Source organism: Eschrichtius robustus, chromosome 3, assembly GCF_028021215.1.
Source record: "Eschrichtius robustus isolate mEscRob2 chromosome 3, mEscRob2.pri, whole genome shotgun sequence".
In the NCBI taxonomy this organism is placed as follows: domain Eukaryota; kingdom Metazoa; phylum Chordata; class Mammalia; order Artiodactyla; family Eschrichtiidae; genus Eschrichtius; species Eschrichtius robustus.
In genome coordinates, this window is record NC_090826.1 from 22,864,119 (window position 1) to 22,878,545 (window position 14,427).

At 50.6% G+C, this 14,427-nt stretch overlaps 1 protein-coding gene across 1 annotated transcript in view; it reads left to right on the forward strand.

Moving 5' to 3' along the window:
- The window catches only part of OPRD1 (opioid receptor delta 1), a 34,378-nt gene extending 23,437 nt beyond the window's left edge, over nt 1-10,941 (forward strand). The window contains exons 2-3 of the mRNA XM_068537835.1: nt 7,545-7,894; nt 10,400-10,941. Coding sequence (XP_068393936.1) covers nt 7,545-7,894; nt 10,400-10,941 — 892 coding nt within the window. The remainder of the gene's footprint in view (nt 1-7,544; nt 7,895-10,399) is intronic.
- The last annotated feature ends 3,486 nt before the right edge of the window (nt 10,942-14,427 follow it).

The following is a 14,427-nucleotide window of genomic DNA, read 5'->3' on the forward strand; positions in this document are numbered from 1 at the left end:
ACGGGCTTCGTTCCTCCGCGGCATGTGGGAACTTCCCGGGCCACGGCTCGAACGCATGTCCCCTGCATTGGCAGGTGGATTCTTAACCACTGAGCCACCAGGGAAGCCCAATGTTGAGTATCTTTTCATGTGCTTATTGGTCGTTTGAATATCTTTAGAGAAATGTCTGTTCAAGTCCTTTACCCATATTTTAAATCCAGTTGTTTGCTTTTTTATTGCTGAGTTGTAGGAGTTCTTTATATATTCTGGATATTAACCCCTTATCAGATATGTGATTTGCAAATATTTTCTCCCATTCTGTGGATGGCCTTTTCACTCTGTTGATAGTGTCCTTTGATGCGTAAGAGCTTTGACTTTTTTATTTTAATACATTTATTTATTTTATCATTTTATTTTATTTTATTTTTTGGCTGTGTTGGGTCTTTGTTGCTGCGTGTGGCTTTTCTCTGGTTGCAGCGAGCAGGGGCTACTCTTCGTTGAGGTGCACGGGCTTCTCATTGTGGTGGCTTCTCTTGTTGCGGAGCATGGGCTCTAGGCGCATGGGCTTCAGTAGTTGTGGCATGCGGGCTCTAGAGCGCAGGCTCAGTGGTTGTGGCACACAGGCTTAGTTGCTCCGCGGCATGTGGGATCTTCCCGGACCAGGGCTCGAACCCATGTCCTCTGCCTTGGCAGGCGGATTCTTAACCACTGCACCACCAGGGAAGCCCCAACTTTGACTATTGATGTAGTCCAGTTTATCTATTTTTTCTTTTGTTGCCTGTGCTTTTGGTGTCATATCCCAGAAGTCACTGCCAAATCCAGTGCACAAAACTTTCCCTCTATGTTTTCTTCTAAGAGTTTTATTGTTTTAGCTCTTACATTTAGGTCTTATATCCATTTTGAGTTATGTTTTAAATATGGTATAATATAAGGGTCTAATGTCATATCTACAACTTTTTGAAATAGGAAAAAAAAAAAGGAATTAGAGACCAACAGTAGGATTTTGAGATGTGGGGAAATAAGTAATTTATCTTCCTAGGAAATTCATTCTCTCGCCCATTCTTGCTCTGCCCTACAACTAGCCTCCACACAGTAGTCAGAATGATCTTTTGAGAAACACACATAAATCAAACCACATCACTCCCCTGCCTAAAAAGTGCAGCAGTTTGTTCAGTGTCTGCCCCCTCCCTGAGACCATAAATTTCAAGAAGTCAGACTGCCATCTTTACTCCTATATCCGTTACTCAGTGCCTGGCACATACCAGCTGCTCGATTAATACCTGTTGGATGAGTGAACAAACCTCAGCTTATAATAAGCTCACATTCCTTGACTTTTTGGAATGTGGAGGAGGAAGGAAGGTAACAACCATGGAGGGGCAGAATAGCCAAGTCATTACCAGGTGTTGGCCCTAGACTTCCTGAGTTAAATACCAGCTCTACCACTTAATGGCCATGTGACCTTGGGCAAAGTCACTTCATCTCTTGTGCCTCAGTTTATGTTCTTTAAGGTATGGCAACACATATTTGGATGATGAAAAGCAATTCAAAGAGGAGGAACAGGCTAAGAAGGGGTGAGGTGTGGGGCTGAAAACAGGGGCAGGGAATTGATTACCTATAGAGAGAGCAGTGAGACCCTTAGTCCCCCATCCCTTGTACCCTGCACAGTCAGGTGGCCACCCTTCCGCTCTGCAGGAGGTCAGGGTGTTTTCCTTGGAGAAGTTAACCTGGAGGAACTGAACTTGGGACCAGTAGACACAGAAAGGGTCAGAGTGAGATGCCAAAGGAAAAAAATGGAGGTTTCCCAGACCCCTTCTCCAGCTCTGACAGCTGACCAGAATCCTGACAGCCAGAAGTGTGCTCCCCAGGCAGGAAATAGGAGGATTCTCTTCTGAAGGCCCCAAAGAAGAGACCTACAGACACTGATATTTAAATGTTCCTAGTGTAAAAGCCAGATCTTCATTCAATCCCCGTAGAATGAAGCACACCAGTTGACAGCCCCCCACCCCAAGAGCTATCAATTAGTTAATTAGTGCTTCACTCAAAGACCAACCTTTAGTCACATATCACAGGATATTTGAAGGAAGTCTCCAGGACAAAAGAGGGAAGCCAAAGCAGACAAATAAAGAAAAATGTTTGAAGCAGATAGACAATGCAGAGAGCAGAAGAAAATACAAAACAAAAATTATTAGTATCCTCAGGGAGAGTAGAGAAGATATTATACCCATGAAATAAGATGCTATAAATGCTATATAAAAAGGAACAATAAGAGAAGAAAGTGCACTGGGAAAATAAAACATGAGAGACAAAACAAAGTTTAAAAAAGTCAGTAGAAAGGTTGAGAGGTAATGAAAAGGAAATTTCCCAGAAGATGGACCAAAAAGATGGAAAATAAAAAAGATAAGAAAATTAGATGATCAATCCAGGGGACCCGATATCTGACTACCAGATTGTCCAGGGATTCCAGAGAAAGCAGAGGGGAGGAAGTGATCAAAGAAATGATGAGAGGACATTGTATACTGAAGGGCATAAACCTCAGACTGAGAGGACCTAATGAAAAAGAGCCATCCTAAGGCACATCATCACAAATGTCAGAATACCGGGAATAAAAAGAAGGTCCTAAAAGTTTCAGGGGTGGGGAGGACAGATTACATACAAAACATCAGGAATCAGAATCGTTTCAGATACCTCAGTGACAATACTAGAAACTAGAAAATGAGGGAGCCATGCCTTCAGTTTTCTGAGGGAAAATGATTTCCAATCTACTCTTTTGTGTAGAATGAATGAAATCAGAAGTGAGGATAGAAGAAAGACATTTTCAGACATGCAAGGGTGTAAAATTTTTACTTCCTATGTGCCCTTTCTTAGGAAATGACTAGAGAGGATATGCTCCACTAAAATAAGGGCATAAACCAAGATAAAAAGACTTGTAGCCCAGGAAACAGGTGTGCAGCTTGTCTAGAAAGCAACCAGTCCCAGATTGAAAGGGGAGGAGGGAAGCTCCAGGAAGTGGATTCACTAGAAAAACAAAAGGAACTGATAGATTGTGTGACTGCATGGAGAAGGCATTTTATGGGTCTGCTGGAGTGTTTGAAGAGATTTATCAATATGTACACAGAACTAAGCAAATGAAAAAAAGAGATAATTATTAACTCCAGGAAAAACAAAAATCAGTACTAGAAAATAAATGTAACTATAGTATGCCATTTGGCTCAGTGGACAGTATCTACAAAGTCATAAGAATGTAAACCTTGTGGGGCTTCCCTGGTGTCTCAGTGGTTAAGAATCCGCCTGTCAATGCAGGGGACATGGGTTCAAGCCCTGGTCGGGGAAGATCCCACATGCCGCAGAGCAACTAAGCCTGTGCGCCACAACTACTGAGCCTGTGCTCTAGAGCCCGCGAGCCACAACTACTGAAGCCCACGTGCCTAGAGCCCGTGCTCCACAACAAGAGAAGCCACCACAATGAGAAGCTTGCGCACCACAATGAAGAGCAGCCCCCCCTCGCCGCAACTAGAGAAAGCCTGTGCACAGCAACGAAGACCCAACACAGCCTAAAATTTTTAAAAAAAAGCTTAAAAGAAAAAAAAAGAATATAAACCCTGAAAAAAAGTAAACCCTGAATATCAATTTAGCTAAAAATTTTTAAATTGTGGTAGAACTATATTGGGAGGATGGAGAGAGGAAGTTGTGTAGTGTAAGAGAGTTAATCCTCATCTACCATATTAGAGGGTTGTGGAGGATCTTAGTAGTGTTCACTAATATTTGGTTCTCCCTCCTTCTGGGCACATGAAAGACTACTTACTTCTCAGCCCCTTGCAGTTGGGTGGGGCCATATAACTAGTTCTGGTCAGTCAGCTTCAGGTGAAAGTACTGTCTTGCAGCTAGAATGAAGCTTAGATGACCCTGTGGCTGTCCCTTCTTTGTGGTGGCCAAGGAGGCCTTGGGTTAAGATAGCAGAGCCACAAGATTGAAGCAGGCTGGAATTGCCTCATGGAATATGGTTGTGCTGGAGACACTGAATGGATTCTGCAAGGGTAAGAAATAAAGCTTTTTTTTGTGTTAAGCCACTGAGATTTTGGGATTGTCTGTTGCTTCTGCATAGCCTGGCTTAACCGAATACAAACTTCAACAGGTACTGTCTAAAACAGATACATCAAGAAATAGACATTTAAGCATATTATTTAGAATTATGGAGATAATCACTAGAAAAACAATTAAAAACATTAAAAGTGGTTGCCTCTGGTGAGCAGGACAGAGAATTGAGGATGGGGTAGGGCAGAGGGGCAAGTGTTTTCATTATCGTACTGTAACACTAGGTAATTGTATTACATTGGCAGAAACCACATATATGCGGTTTGGAAGGATTCCTGCCAAACCATCACAGTGGCTGTCTCTTAGGAGGGAGGGCTTGCTAGAATGAACGAGCATCTGAGGGAACCACAGATGTGGCTGGATGTGATGGGCAGGCACAGTGGGAAGGGAGGCTACCCAGATGGAATGCCAGTGTGAGGAGTTTGGTTTTTATCCAGATGGCAGTGGGGAGCCATGGAAGGATTGTAAGCGGTAGAGTCGAATCTGCCTGCGAAAATCTACCTTTTCATGTGGAGGATGAAGGGTGGGGCAGGGAGCCTGCTGTGATGGTTCCCGTGAGAACTGAGGGGGCTTGGACTAAGACATCTGGACCACAAATGTCTATTGAGAGCCTGCTATTTGCCAGGTACCATTAGTAGGCCTGACGATACAGCAGGGAACGAGGTGGGCTAAGTGCCCTGCCTTCAGGGAGCTTACGTGGGCGAGAGAGGCAAAGGGAGAGAAAAGAAGAGAAAGTCAGGTGGTGGTTCGTGCTGTAAAGAAGAAGGAAGCAGCGTAAAGAGAGGGAAGAGAGGGTACTTAAGATAGAGAGGGCAGGGCAGCTTCTCTGAGGAGGAGATATTTGAATAGAGTCCTGAATTAAGTGAAGGAACAAGCCAGGCAAAATTTGGAGGATGAGGGTTCCAGGCTGAGCAAGCAGCAGTCTGGAGGCCCTGAGGTGGGATGGGCTTGATGTGTCCAAGGAACAGCAGAGAGGCCGGGATCGTGGGTGGGGGGCACATCCATCAGGGGGAAGGTTCTGGGAGCTGAGACCCAAGAGGTGGTCAGGGCCAGTTTGTGGAATGTGGAGGAACTTTGGGGAGGCCCTACGGGGCTGAGAGCCAGAGAGTGGCAGGATTTGCCTGAGGAGGGGAGGAGGACGGGGCTTGACAGCCTGTGAGCCGTGGGAGTGGTGGGGAGGCCTGTGAGGGGAGGCCTCCCTCTCCCTCTGCTGGGGCCCCGCCTGCCAGAGTCGGCTGTGCCTCAGCCCTGCCTGGACCAGCTACAGCAGCTTCGTCACCCGCTTCCCAGCGTCCCAGCCCCCTCTGGGGATTGAAGGATCCTTCCCAAATCAAAATAGCAAGCAAAGAACAGCCTCTGATTGTTCTGCGTAAAAGAAGCGAAATTAGACAAGTCAGCTGTGGGGTTGAGGCGGCCTCCCACACAGCTGTTCCTGCACCCGCTGAAGGCAGACTTCCCAGGACTTGCAGTTCTGCTGTCTCCGAGCAAAACTTTTTGCTTCTCCAGCCCAGGGCAGATGACAGTTATTTGGGGAGGGAGTGGGACAGATGCTGGCCCTGGAGGACCATGAAGGAGTCAATTTTTTTTTTTAACCAAAAAAATCAGTCCCTTCATGAAGGAACAGCCTTAGCTGATATGAGTTCGTTCAGTCATTCAAAACACACTGGGTGTGCTCATCCTGGGTGCCCCGGGCTCGGCATGGTGTCAGGGGGGTTCCGGCCCGGAGGAGTAGAGGCACACAGCGTGCTTCCACCCTTGGTGGAGGGTGGAGAGAGCAGTCTGGGAGCCGGGAGGTCCAAGTTCTCACCTTGGTTCTGCCGCTGTCGCTCTGTGACCTTGGGTCAGTTTCCCGTCTCTCCCCTGTGTGGGCTTTAGGCTACATACTGTTTCTCAAACTAAACTCCGTGAGAATCGTGTGTGTGTGTGTGTGTGTGTGTGTGTGTGTGTGTGTGTTATCTTGTTAAAGATGAAGATTCCCGGGCCTGATTTCCAGAGATTAAGATTGAGAAGGGGACTTCCCTGGTGGTCCAGTGGTTAAGACTCTGCGCTTCCAATGCAGGGGGCATGGGTTCGATCCCTGGTCAGGGAGCAAAGATCCCACGTGCCACGCATGGCCCCCCTCCAAAAAACAAATATTGAGAAGGTCTGGGGTGGGGTCCAAGAATTTGCACGTCTCACAGGCTCTTCCGGTAATTCCTTTGGGAGTCCTTGGACCACACGGTAGTAAAATCACTTCCCCTCAATCTCTCAGGGCTCTTCCTGCTCTGAAATGTGAGGAGTTGCTCATGCAACCCTTCCCTGGGTTTCTCAGATCATTCCAGGGGCATGAAAGGCATCCTTACCCCTGCCTCAGTGTGCATGTGTTTCTGTGATGATCACACTGCACGGGGATGGTCTATTTCAGTGTATTTAGCCTCCTCCAGGCTATCCGGTGCCCAGCCCAGGCCCTGGTACAGAGGCGTTGTGACTATAAATGTTGGCCCGACAAGGGGTCAGCTGTAGTGCAGGCAGCTGGGCGGCAGCATAGAGCATGGAGGGACGTTGCAGAACTCTGGGTGCCCAGCTTGTTGCAGACATCTGTTGGACACCTGGGCTCATGCCCTGGGTCAGATGTGTGACTCTGTCACCTGCTCCCCTTCCCCACAGCTGGGTGAGTCCAGCTACCTGGGGATAAGATGGTCTGGATGGGACCATAGACTGGGAGCCCTGGTCTACCATGGAGAATACCCAGGCAGTCTAAGGCCCCAGCCAGTTTGCCCTGGCTTCCTCGGAGCTGGCTAGTCATATTCCCAAAAGGCCAGGTCAGTGGCAGAGGCCAGAGGGTCAGGTCACTCTGGTCTAGCCCCCAGCTTCATTCTTATATATGAAGAATAATAACAGCTATCACATACTGAGCACTTACCATGCTTTGAGCTCAGTGCTAAATGCTATATCATCTCATTAAATTTTATAACAACCCTATGAGGTTGTGTAAAAGACTTAGGACAAGGCCTGGCTCATTGTCAAGGCCCAATAAGTAGCAGCTATCAGAATGATTAAGCTTGTGAGATAGACAAGGCATACTTTTACAGTTATGGACTGTACAGTTTTTTACAGTTATGGACACTGAGGCTTAGAGAGTTCAACTTACTAGTCTAGAGTCACTCAGCTAATAAATAGTAGAGGCAGAATTAGGACCTAGACCTGTTTTCCTCTGGAGCCCAGCTTTATCTTTAACCATATTGCTTAGAACCCCTGGGAAGATAAGGGTTTTTCCTCCAATACCTCCTGCCAAAGTTACCCCCTGCCGGAGAACTCCTTTTGCATCTGTTATAGTGGAAAGGAGTGATGCTGAATCAGATAGTTCCGGGTTCTAGTCCCACTTCTGCCCCTGACCTTTTGTGTGATGTTTGGCAAGTCATTTTCCCTCCCTGAGTTTCGTGTGGAACTGAAATCTGTGAAATGGAAAAATTACAAATGCACTTCCTTTTAAGGTACACGAAGATGAAGACGGCCACCAACATCTACATCTTCAACCTGGCCTTGGCAGACGCACTGGCCACCAGCACACTGCCCTTCCAGAGTGCCAAGTACCTGATGGAGACGTGGCCCTTTGGGGAACTGCTTTGCAAAGTTGTGCTCTCCATTGACTACTACAATATGTTCACCAGCATCTTCACGCTCACCATGATGAGTGTCGACCGCTATATTGCCGTCTGCCACCCTGTCAAGGCCCTGGACTTACGCACACCTGCCAAGGCCAAGCTGATCAACATCTGCATCTGGGTCCTGGCCTCGGGTGTTGGTGTACCCATCATGGTCATGGCCGTGACCCGCCCCCGGGGTGAGTGAGGGAGGGAGCCTTGGTACAGGTCACTGACCACAGGAGGCAGCTCACGGGCCTCCGTGGGTTCGCAGGCCACTTACCAGGGTGGGTGTAAGTGGCTCACCAATGGAAGTATGGATTGCTGATCAATGAAAGTGTGGATGCCTGGCCAGTGGGACTGTGAATAGTCAACCAATGGGAATGTGAATGGTGGACTGTTGTGAGGCTGCATGACTGGTCGGTGGTCATATGGGTCGCTGGCCAAAGGAAGTTTATAAATGGGATTACAGATGGCTAGATGTGTGGATGACTGACCTTTAGGGAGATGGATGGATAGCCAGTGGGGTGAGGGTGTCACTGACCAGTGAGCAGTGCGGGCCACAAGATCTGCAATCCCATCCCAAATCCCCTTCCATCCCGTTGCCCCAGATGACCAAAGCAAGGCCTAGAGAATGGCCTGCACAGAATGACAGGTGCATTTCCTCAGAGTAAAATGATAATTAGTACAGTAACCACCTGTATCAGTCAGGATGGCTGCTGTAACAATCTCCAAAGCTCCAAGGCTTAACACAGTAGAAGTTTCTCACTCACATCACAATCCAATGTGAGTAAGCGGAGGAGGGGCTTTATTCCACACAGTCATTCAGGGATCCAGGCTCCAAATGATGGTTTTGGATGCAGTGTGCTGGCATCTGGGCAGCAGATGAATATGGGAGTGGTGAGGAAGCACAACCACTTTTAAATGTCAGGGCGCATCACTTCCTAGTGATGGCTGGTCACATAACCCCTACTTGATGTAAGTGGGAAAAGTAGTTTAGCAGGGTGCCAAAGACACTGGTCACTAACCTATCTGAGCCACACTCTGTCATGGAGTGTTGAAAAGATTAAATGAGGTTATATGTGTAAAAGACTTAGGACAAGGCCTGGCTCATTGTCAAGGCCCAATAAGTAGCAGCTATCAGAATGATTAAGCCTGTGAGATAGACAAGGCAGGGACTCCTACCTCCATAGGACCGAAAGAAAACAGAATCAGAGAGGTCAGGTGGTTTACTTAGGGTCACATAGCCAGACATTTGGTAGAATCTGGCCTAGAACCCAAGGTTCCTGCCCCCATATCTGTTGCTCCTTTTGGCTGCTGGGGTGAAGGTTTGTGTTGTGGTAGGAGAGTGAACAGGCTTGGTGGGAGGTTTCTTGGCCACCCTCCACTCTCACAAGGGTAGACCTCCTGGTGCCTTATATAGTCTCTGTGTGATTAGACTTGACTCACCAGCTGGGCCCTCACTCTCAGCCTTCAGTTTACAGGCCATTAACTGCAGCCCTCCTGGGGCCAGGCCAGATGGGCCTCCTCATCCCCAACCCCCCCCCACACACACACACTCTCTTACATATACACATACACTCCCCCAGTGTGTGTCATTGGCACTCAGTTCTGTAAGCCACTTGCTGTGTGACCTTGGACAAGTGCTGTTCCTCTCTGGGCCTGCTTCTGCCATCTGTACAATGAAGTCCTTGGGTTCAGTCATTGGTGGGGGTCCTGCCAGCCTAATGTCCTGTGGACCCACTCTGTCTGTGGATCCCAGCCCTTTTCTTACAACTCTCAGGCTCCAAGTCCACTGGGTGGGTCCTCAGATTCCAGAATCCCAAGAGGTCCTGGAAGTCCCCTGGGCTAGCCTCAGCCCTGTATCTGAATCCCATAACGTCCCCTGAGGTGCTCATCCAGCCCAAGCCCACACTCCCAGAGCAGGGAGCTCATTCCATCCTAGGTGCCCCTCTTATCTTTGGACAAGTGTGGCAGTCAGAAAGTTCTTGACATTAAGCTGACATCTGCCTCCTTGGCCCTAGCTCTGACCCCCGGACTCCCACATGTTTCTGCTCCTCGGCCCTGTGAGTGCACCAAGTGCTTGAACCCCACTGTGCTAAATGCTTTCCATGCCATGGCCCATTTAATCCTCACAACAACCCTATGAGTTTAGGTACTGTTGTTAGTCCCACTTTATGGGAGCTCTGGTAGAGGTTCAATAATTTGCCCAAGGCCACATCACACAGCAGGGCCTGAGCCCTGCTCTTAACTCATGCTCTCTCAGTCAATCCTAGCAATATTTTCCCCATTGGAGCTACTTTGGAAATGTGTGGGGTGTTTTCAGTTATCATAATGACTGACTGTCATTTAGTGGGCTTGGGCTAAATTATATCATTATCATTATATCACTGCTGCCCATGTACACAGAGGCTGATATGTCACTGCTGCCCATGTACATAGAGGCTGATAAAGGGACTGGGAGAGAATATAGAAAGCAGAACTCCTAGGTTAGGGCCAATCCTGCTGAGGTCTTGAAGGATGAGTAGGAGTTCACCAAGTGCAGAAGTGATGGAGGACATTCCGGGTAGAAGAATCACCTTGAGAAAAGGCCAGGAGGAGGCAGTGGGGCTTGACTAAGCCGAGAAGGGTGGGCGAGCAGGGAGGCAAGGTCCTTAGGCCCACGAGCCCCTCACCCACTGTCTTTCCTTGTTTCCCCGGCCCAGACGGGGCAGTGGTGTGCATGCTCCAGTTCCCCAGCCCCAGCTGGTACTGGGACACGGTGACCAAGATCTGCGTGTTCCTCTTCGCCTTCGTTGTGCCCATCCTCGTCATCACCGTCTGCTACGGCCTCATGCTGCTGCGCCTGCGCAGCGTGCGCCTGCTCTCTGGCTCCAAGGAGAAGGACCGCAGTCTGCGGCGCATCACGCGCATGGTGCTGGTGGTGGTGGGCGCCTTCGTGGTGTGCTGGGCCCCCATCCACATCTTTGTCATCGTCTGGACGCTGGTGGACATTGACCGCCGCGACCCGCTCGTGGTGGCCGCGCTGCACCTGTGCATCGCGCTCGGTTACGCCAACAGCAGCCTCAACCCGGTGCTCTACGCCTTCCTCGATGAGAACTTCAAGCGCTGCTTCCGCCAGCTCTGCCGCACGCCCTGCGGCCGCCCGGAACCCGGCAGCTTTGGCCGCGCCCGCGAAGCCACGGCCCGCGATCGGGTCACCACCTGCACCCTGTCCGACGGTCCCGGCGGTGGCGCCGCCGCCTGACCCCGCCGGGCCGGCCCGCCGCGCGCCCCTCCGGAGTGACCCGGCGGCGGTCATGCGGAGTTCTAACGGGGGCGGGGGCCGCGACGCGGAGTGGGGCGGAAGTGGGCCGCTGGTCTGGAGATGGGGCCCCTGCAGTGGGGTGGACCTCTGGTCTGGGGAGGGCGGGGGGAGGATGGGGGGGCGGTGCCTCTAGGCTGAGCTCAAGGTCAAAGGCTTTGGGTTGGGCTGGGGAAGCTAGCGAGCCTAGGGGAGTGGGACCTGTTGCTCTAGGATTGGGCGCCTAGACGGGGCCCCCGCGCGGGGGGCGGGGCCTCAACCTCGAGACAGCCACGGGTTCTAATTGCAGCTGGGCTTGCAGGAATTGGGGTCTGGCCTGAGACCGGGCCCAGGACCAAGGAGGGGAAGTAGTGAGGACGGTGGAATTGCGCTTCAAGATTGGGCCTCTGTGTGGTGGGGAGGGGCCCCTTCTGGGGGTGAGTCGAAGGACAGGACAGCGAGGCTGCGTCTACAGCTCCAGATTGGGCCACGAGATAGGGCCTGTGTGCAGGGCATGGGGCCTCAATTTGCGGTAGAGTACCAACCCCGAGTTCCAGAAAGAGGCGGGGCTTGCCAAGTCCAGGTCCAACTTGGCATCTTTATAAACAAAGAGAAAATAAAATAGAAACACTCTACCTTTTCTCTCCTTGACAGTCGTTTCCCTGGAATGGGCAGGGATGCCCCGCATCGAAGTAGTGTCTCCAGCACTGTGTCCCTGTGAGGCTTGGGATGAGACAGTGGAGCAAGGACAGAGGCTCCAGGATAGGGTAGCAGGACAGCGCCTCAGATGGGGTAGGGTCCCAACAGGAAGGAGTAGGGAGGGCCTGCGGATCCAAAGCCAGAGTTGCCCGTCGGCCTCTGTGCCAAGGGCTGGTGGGGGTGGCAGAGAGAGGGGGCTTCTGCTTTGAGGTTAGGTCCTCAAGCTGGAGGGCAGATGCTTTGGGGATCCCCACGGCCCTGGCTTCTCTGGCCCAGGTGCTGGAGGACAGAGGTCCACACTAGTTAGAGCTCCGTGAATGTAAATGGCACCTGGGACTGGGTGAGGGCATCTGTAGCACCAGGGTGGAATTTTCCTTCTCTCAGTCTCTGGCGCCTTGATAAGAACCTCCAGGAAATCCTCTCTCCCTCCTCCCAACATCTGGCTGCACCCAACATGTCCAGTGAAGTGGAACCACATCCCCTCCCCGGGACCTGACTTTGAAGGAACTGGGGGGGAAGAAGAGTTTTATAACTGCAGTGCCAGCATCAGTGTGCGTCCCCAGGTCCCCCACCTGCTCGAGCTGCCCCCTTCAAGCTGCGAAGGGTGAGGTCCACCAGAGCTAGGCATAGAAGTTTTTCTCTTTGTTTGTTTGGCATTTTATTCAGCCACTGCCAGGTCTTTGCTTCCCCCCAGTATCAGGGTCTGGCCTGTTCCCTGTGCCTCCCGCATGCTTCATCTCCCCACCTCCCCACCTCTCTCCCCTCTCTCCCTGGCACTCTCTCTGTCACACAACCCTGAATCCCTACTGAAGCAGTGTGCTGACATCTTTGTAAAAACAAATTTAATTTTCTTCCCTTTTTGGGACAGATGGAAAGAAATTGACGTCTTTGTCTCAAACAGAAAAAAAAAAAAGAAACGATATACCTCTTTTCCCTTTGACAGTCATTTCCTTGGAACAAAAGCCTTTCCGCTGTCTGGGAGGCTGTCACTCCAGCAGGGGCTGAGCTAGCATTCAGGGGCTTTGGCACTTAGGCACCAAGGTGGGCTTTGGACACATTAGGGGTAGGGATGCCCTTAGTGGGCAAAGCATAGTCCCCTTCTCAGGAAGCCCCAGACCTGGGAATTTCCTTCCCTCAGGAAATGGCTCTACTAGGACCCTGGAAGATGTGGGGCCATGCCCAGCACTCAGATCCAGGCCGCTAAGCTACCAAGGCCTGTGGTCCTAGCCCACCTAGCCCACCTTCACCATCCAAATGGATCCTTGGACTATAGAGATCTCTGTGTCTGAATGGCGGGGTGTCAGCAAGGCAGGGGACACACTCCTGGACACTTGTTACCACTTGGGACCCCTCCTGCTAGTGCCTTGTGGAGATGTCATAGAAAGGGGACAATTTAGGAACCGGGGAAGACTCCTGAAGGAGGTGATATTGGAGCCAGGGCTGTTTCTTCTCCATGTAAAGACTGTGTCCCCTTCAACCCCTCCTAGGACAGGCCTGTCTCGAGGCTGCTCTGGATCCACTCACTGCCATTTCCTGTGGCTGTAACAGATCTGCCTGTTTTTTTTTGTTGTTGTTTGTTTGTTTTTTACCACTTCTTATATATAAATTTGTCTTGGAGTCATCAGGGGCTGACTACTTCATGTGTACACTGGGCACTGGGACTTGGAAATGAGTCACATACGGCTCTGCCCTCAGAAAGTTCAAGCCCATGCTCAGACAAAAGCATAAACAGATCTTTGCATCTCAGTGTGATGCATTCCGTGACAGGGAGGGTGGGGGTGTCACAGGGAAGTGCCTCTTCTAGCTTTTTACTGAAACCTATATTTGTAGCAATTCTGGAAGAGGTGGAAAGGGTCAGAGGGCCTTCAAGGATGACTAGGAGTTGACCACCGAGAAGAGAGAACAGCGTGTGCAAAAGCATGGAAATGTTCAAGTGCTTGGCAAACCCAAGAAGTTGTGTATAGCCAGAGTGTGGGGCTTAGCCGAATGCTTCCGTGTGCCAGGCCCCATGCCACGTGCTTGACGCACATTATCCCTCTGATCCTCATGACAGCCCAGTGGGGCAAGTGTATTGCCCTTATTTTATTTTATTTTATTTTTATTTATTATTTTTGGCTGCGTTGGGTCTTCGTTGCTGTGCGTGGGCTTTCTCTAGTTGCGGCGAGCGGGGGCTACTCTTCGTTGTGGTGTGCGGGCTTCGCATTGCGGTGGCTTCTCTTGTTGTGGAGCACGGGCTCTAGAGCGTGCGGGCTTCAGTAGGTGCGGTGCGTGGGCTAAGTAGTTGTGGCTTGTGGGCTCTAGAGCACAGGCTCGGTGGTTGTGGCACACGGGCTTAGTTGCTCCGCGGCATGTGGGATCTTCCCGGACCAGGGCTTGAACCCGTGTCCCCTGCATTGGCAGGCAGATTCTTTTTTTTTTTTTTTTTTTTAATTAATTTATTTATTTTTAGCTCTGTTGGGTCTTCGTTTCTGTGCGAGGGCTTTCTCTAGTTGTGGCAAGCGGGGGCCACTGTTCATCACGGTGCGCTGGCCTCTCACTATCGCGGCCTCTCTTGTTGCGGAGCACAGGCTCCAGACGCGCAGGCTCAGTAGTTGTGGCTCACGGGCCTAGTTGCTCCGCGGCATGTGGGATCTTCCCAGACCAGGGCTCGAACCCGTGTCCCCTGCATTGGCAGGCAGATTCTCAACCACTGCGCCACCAGGTAAGCCCAGCAGGCAGATTCTTAACCACTGTGCTACCAGGGAAACCCCA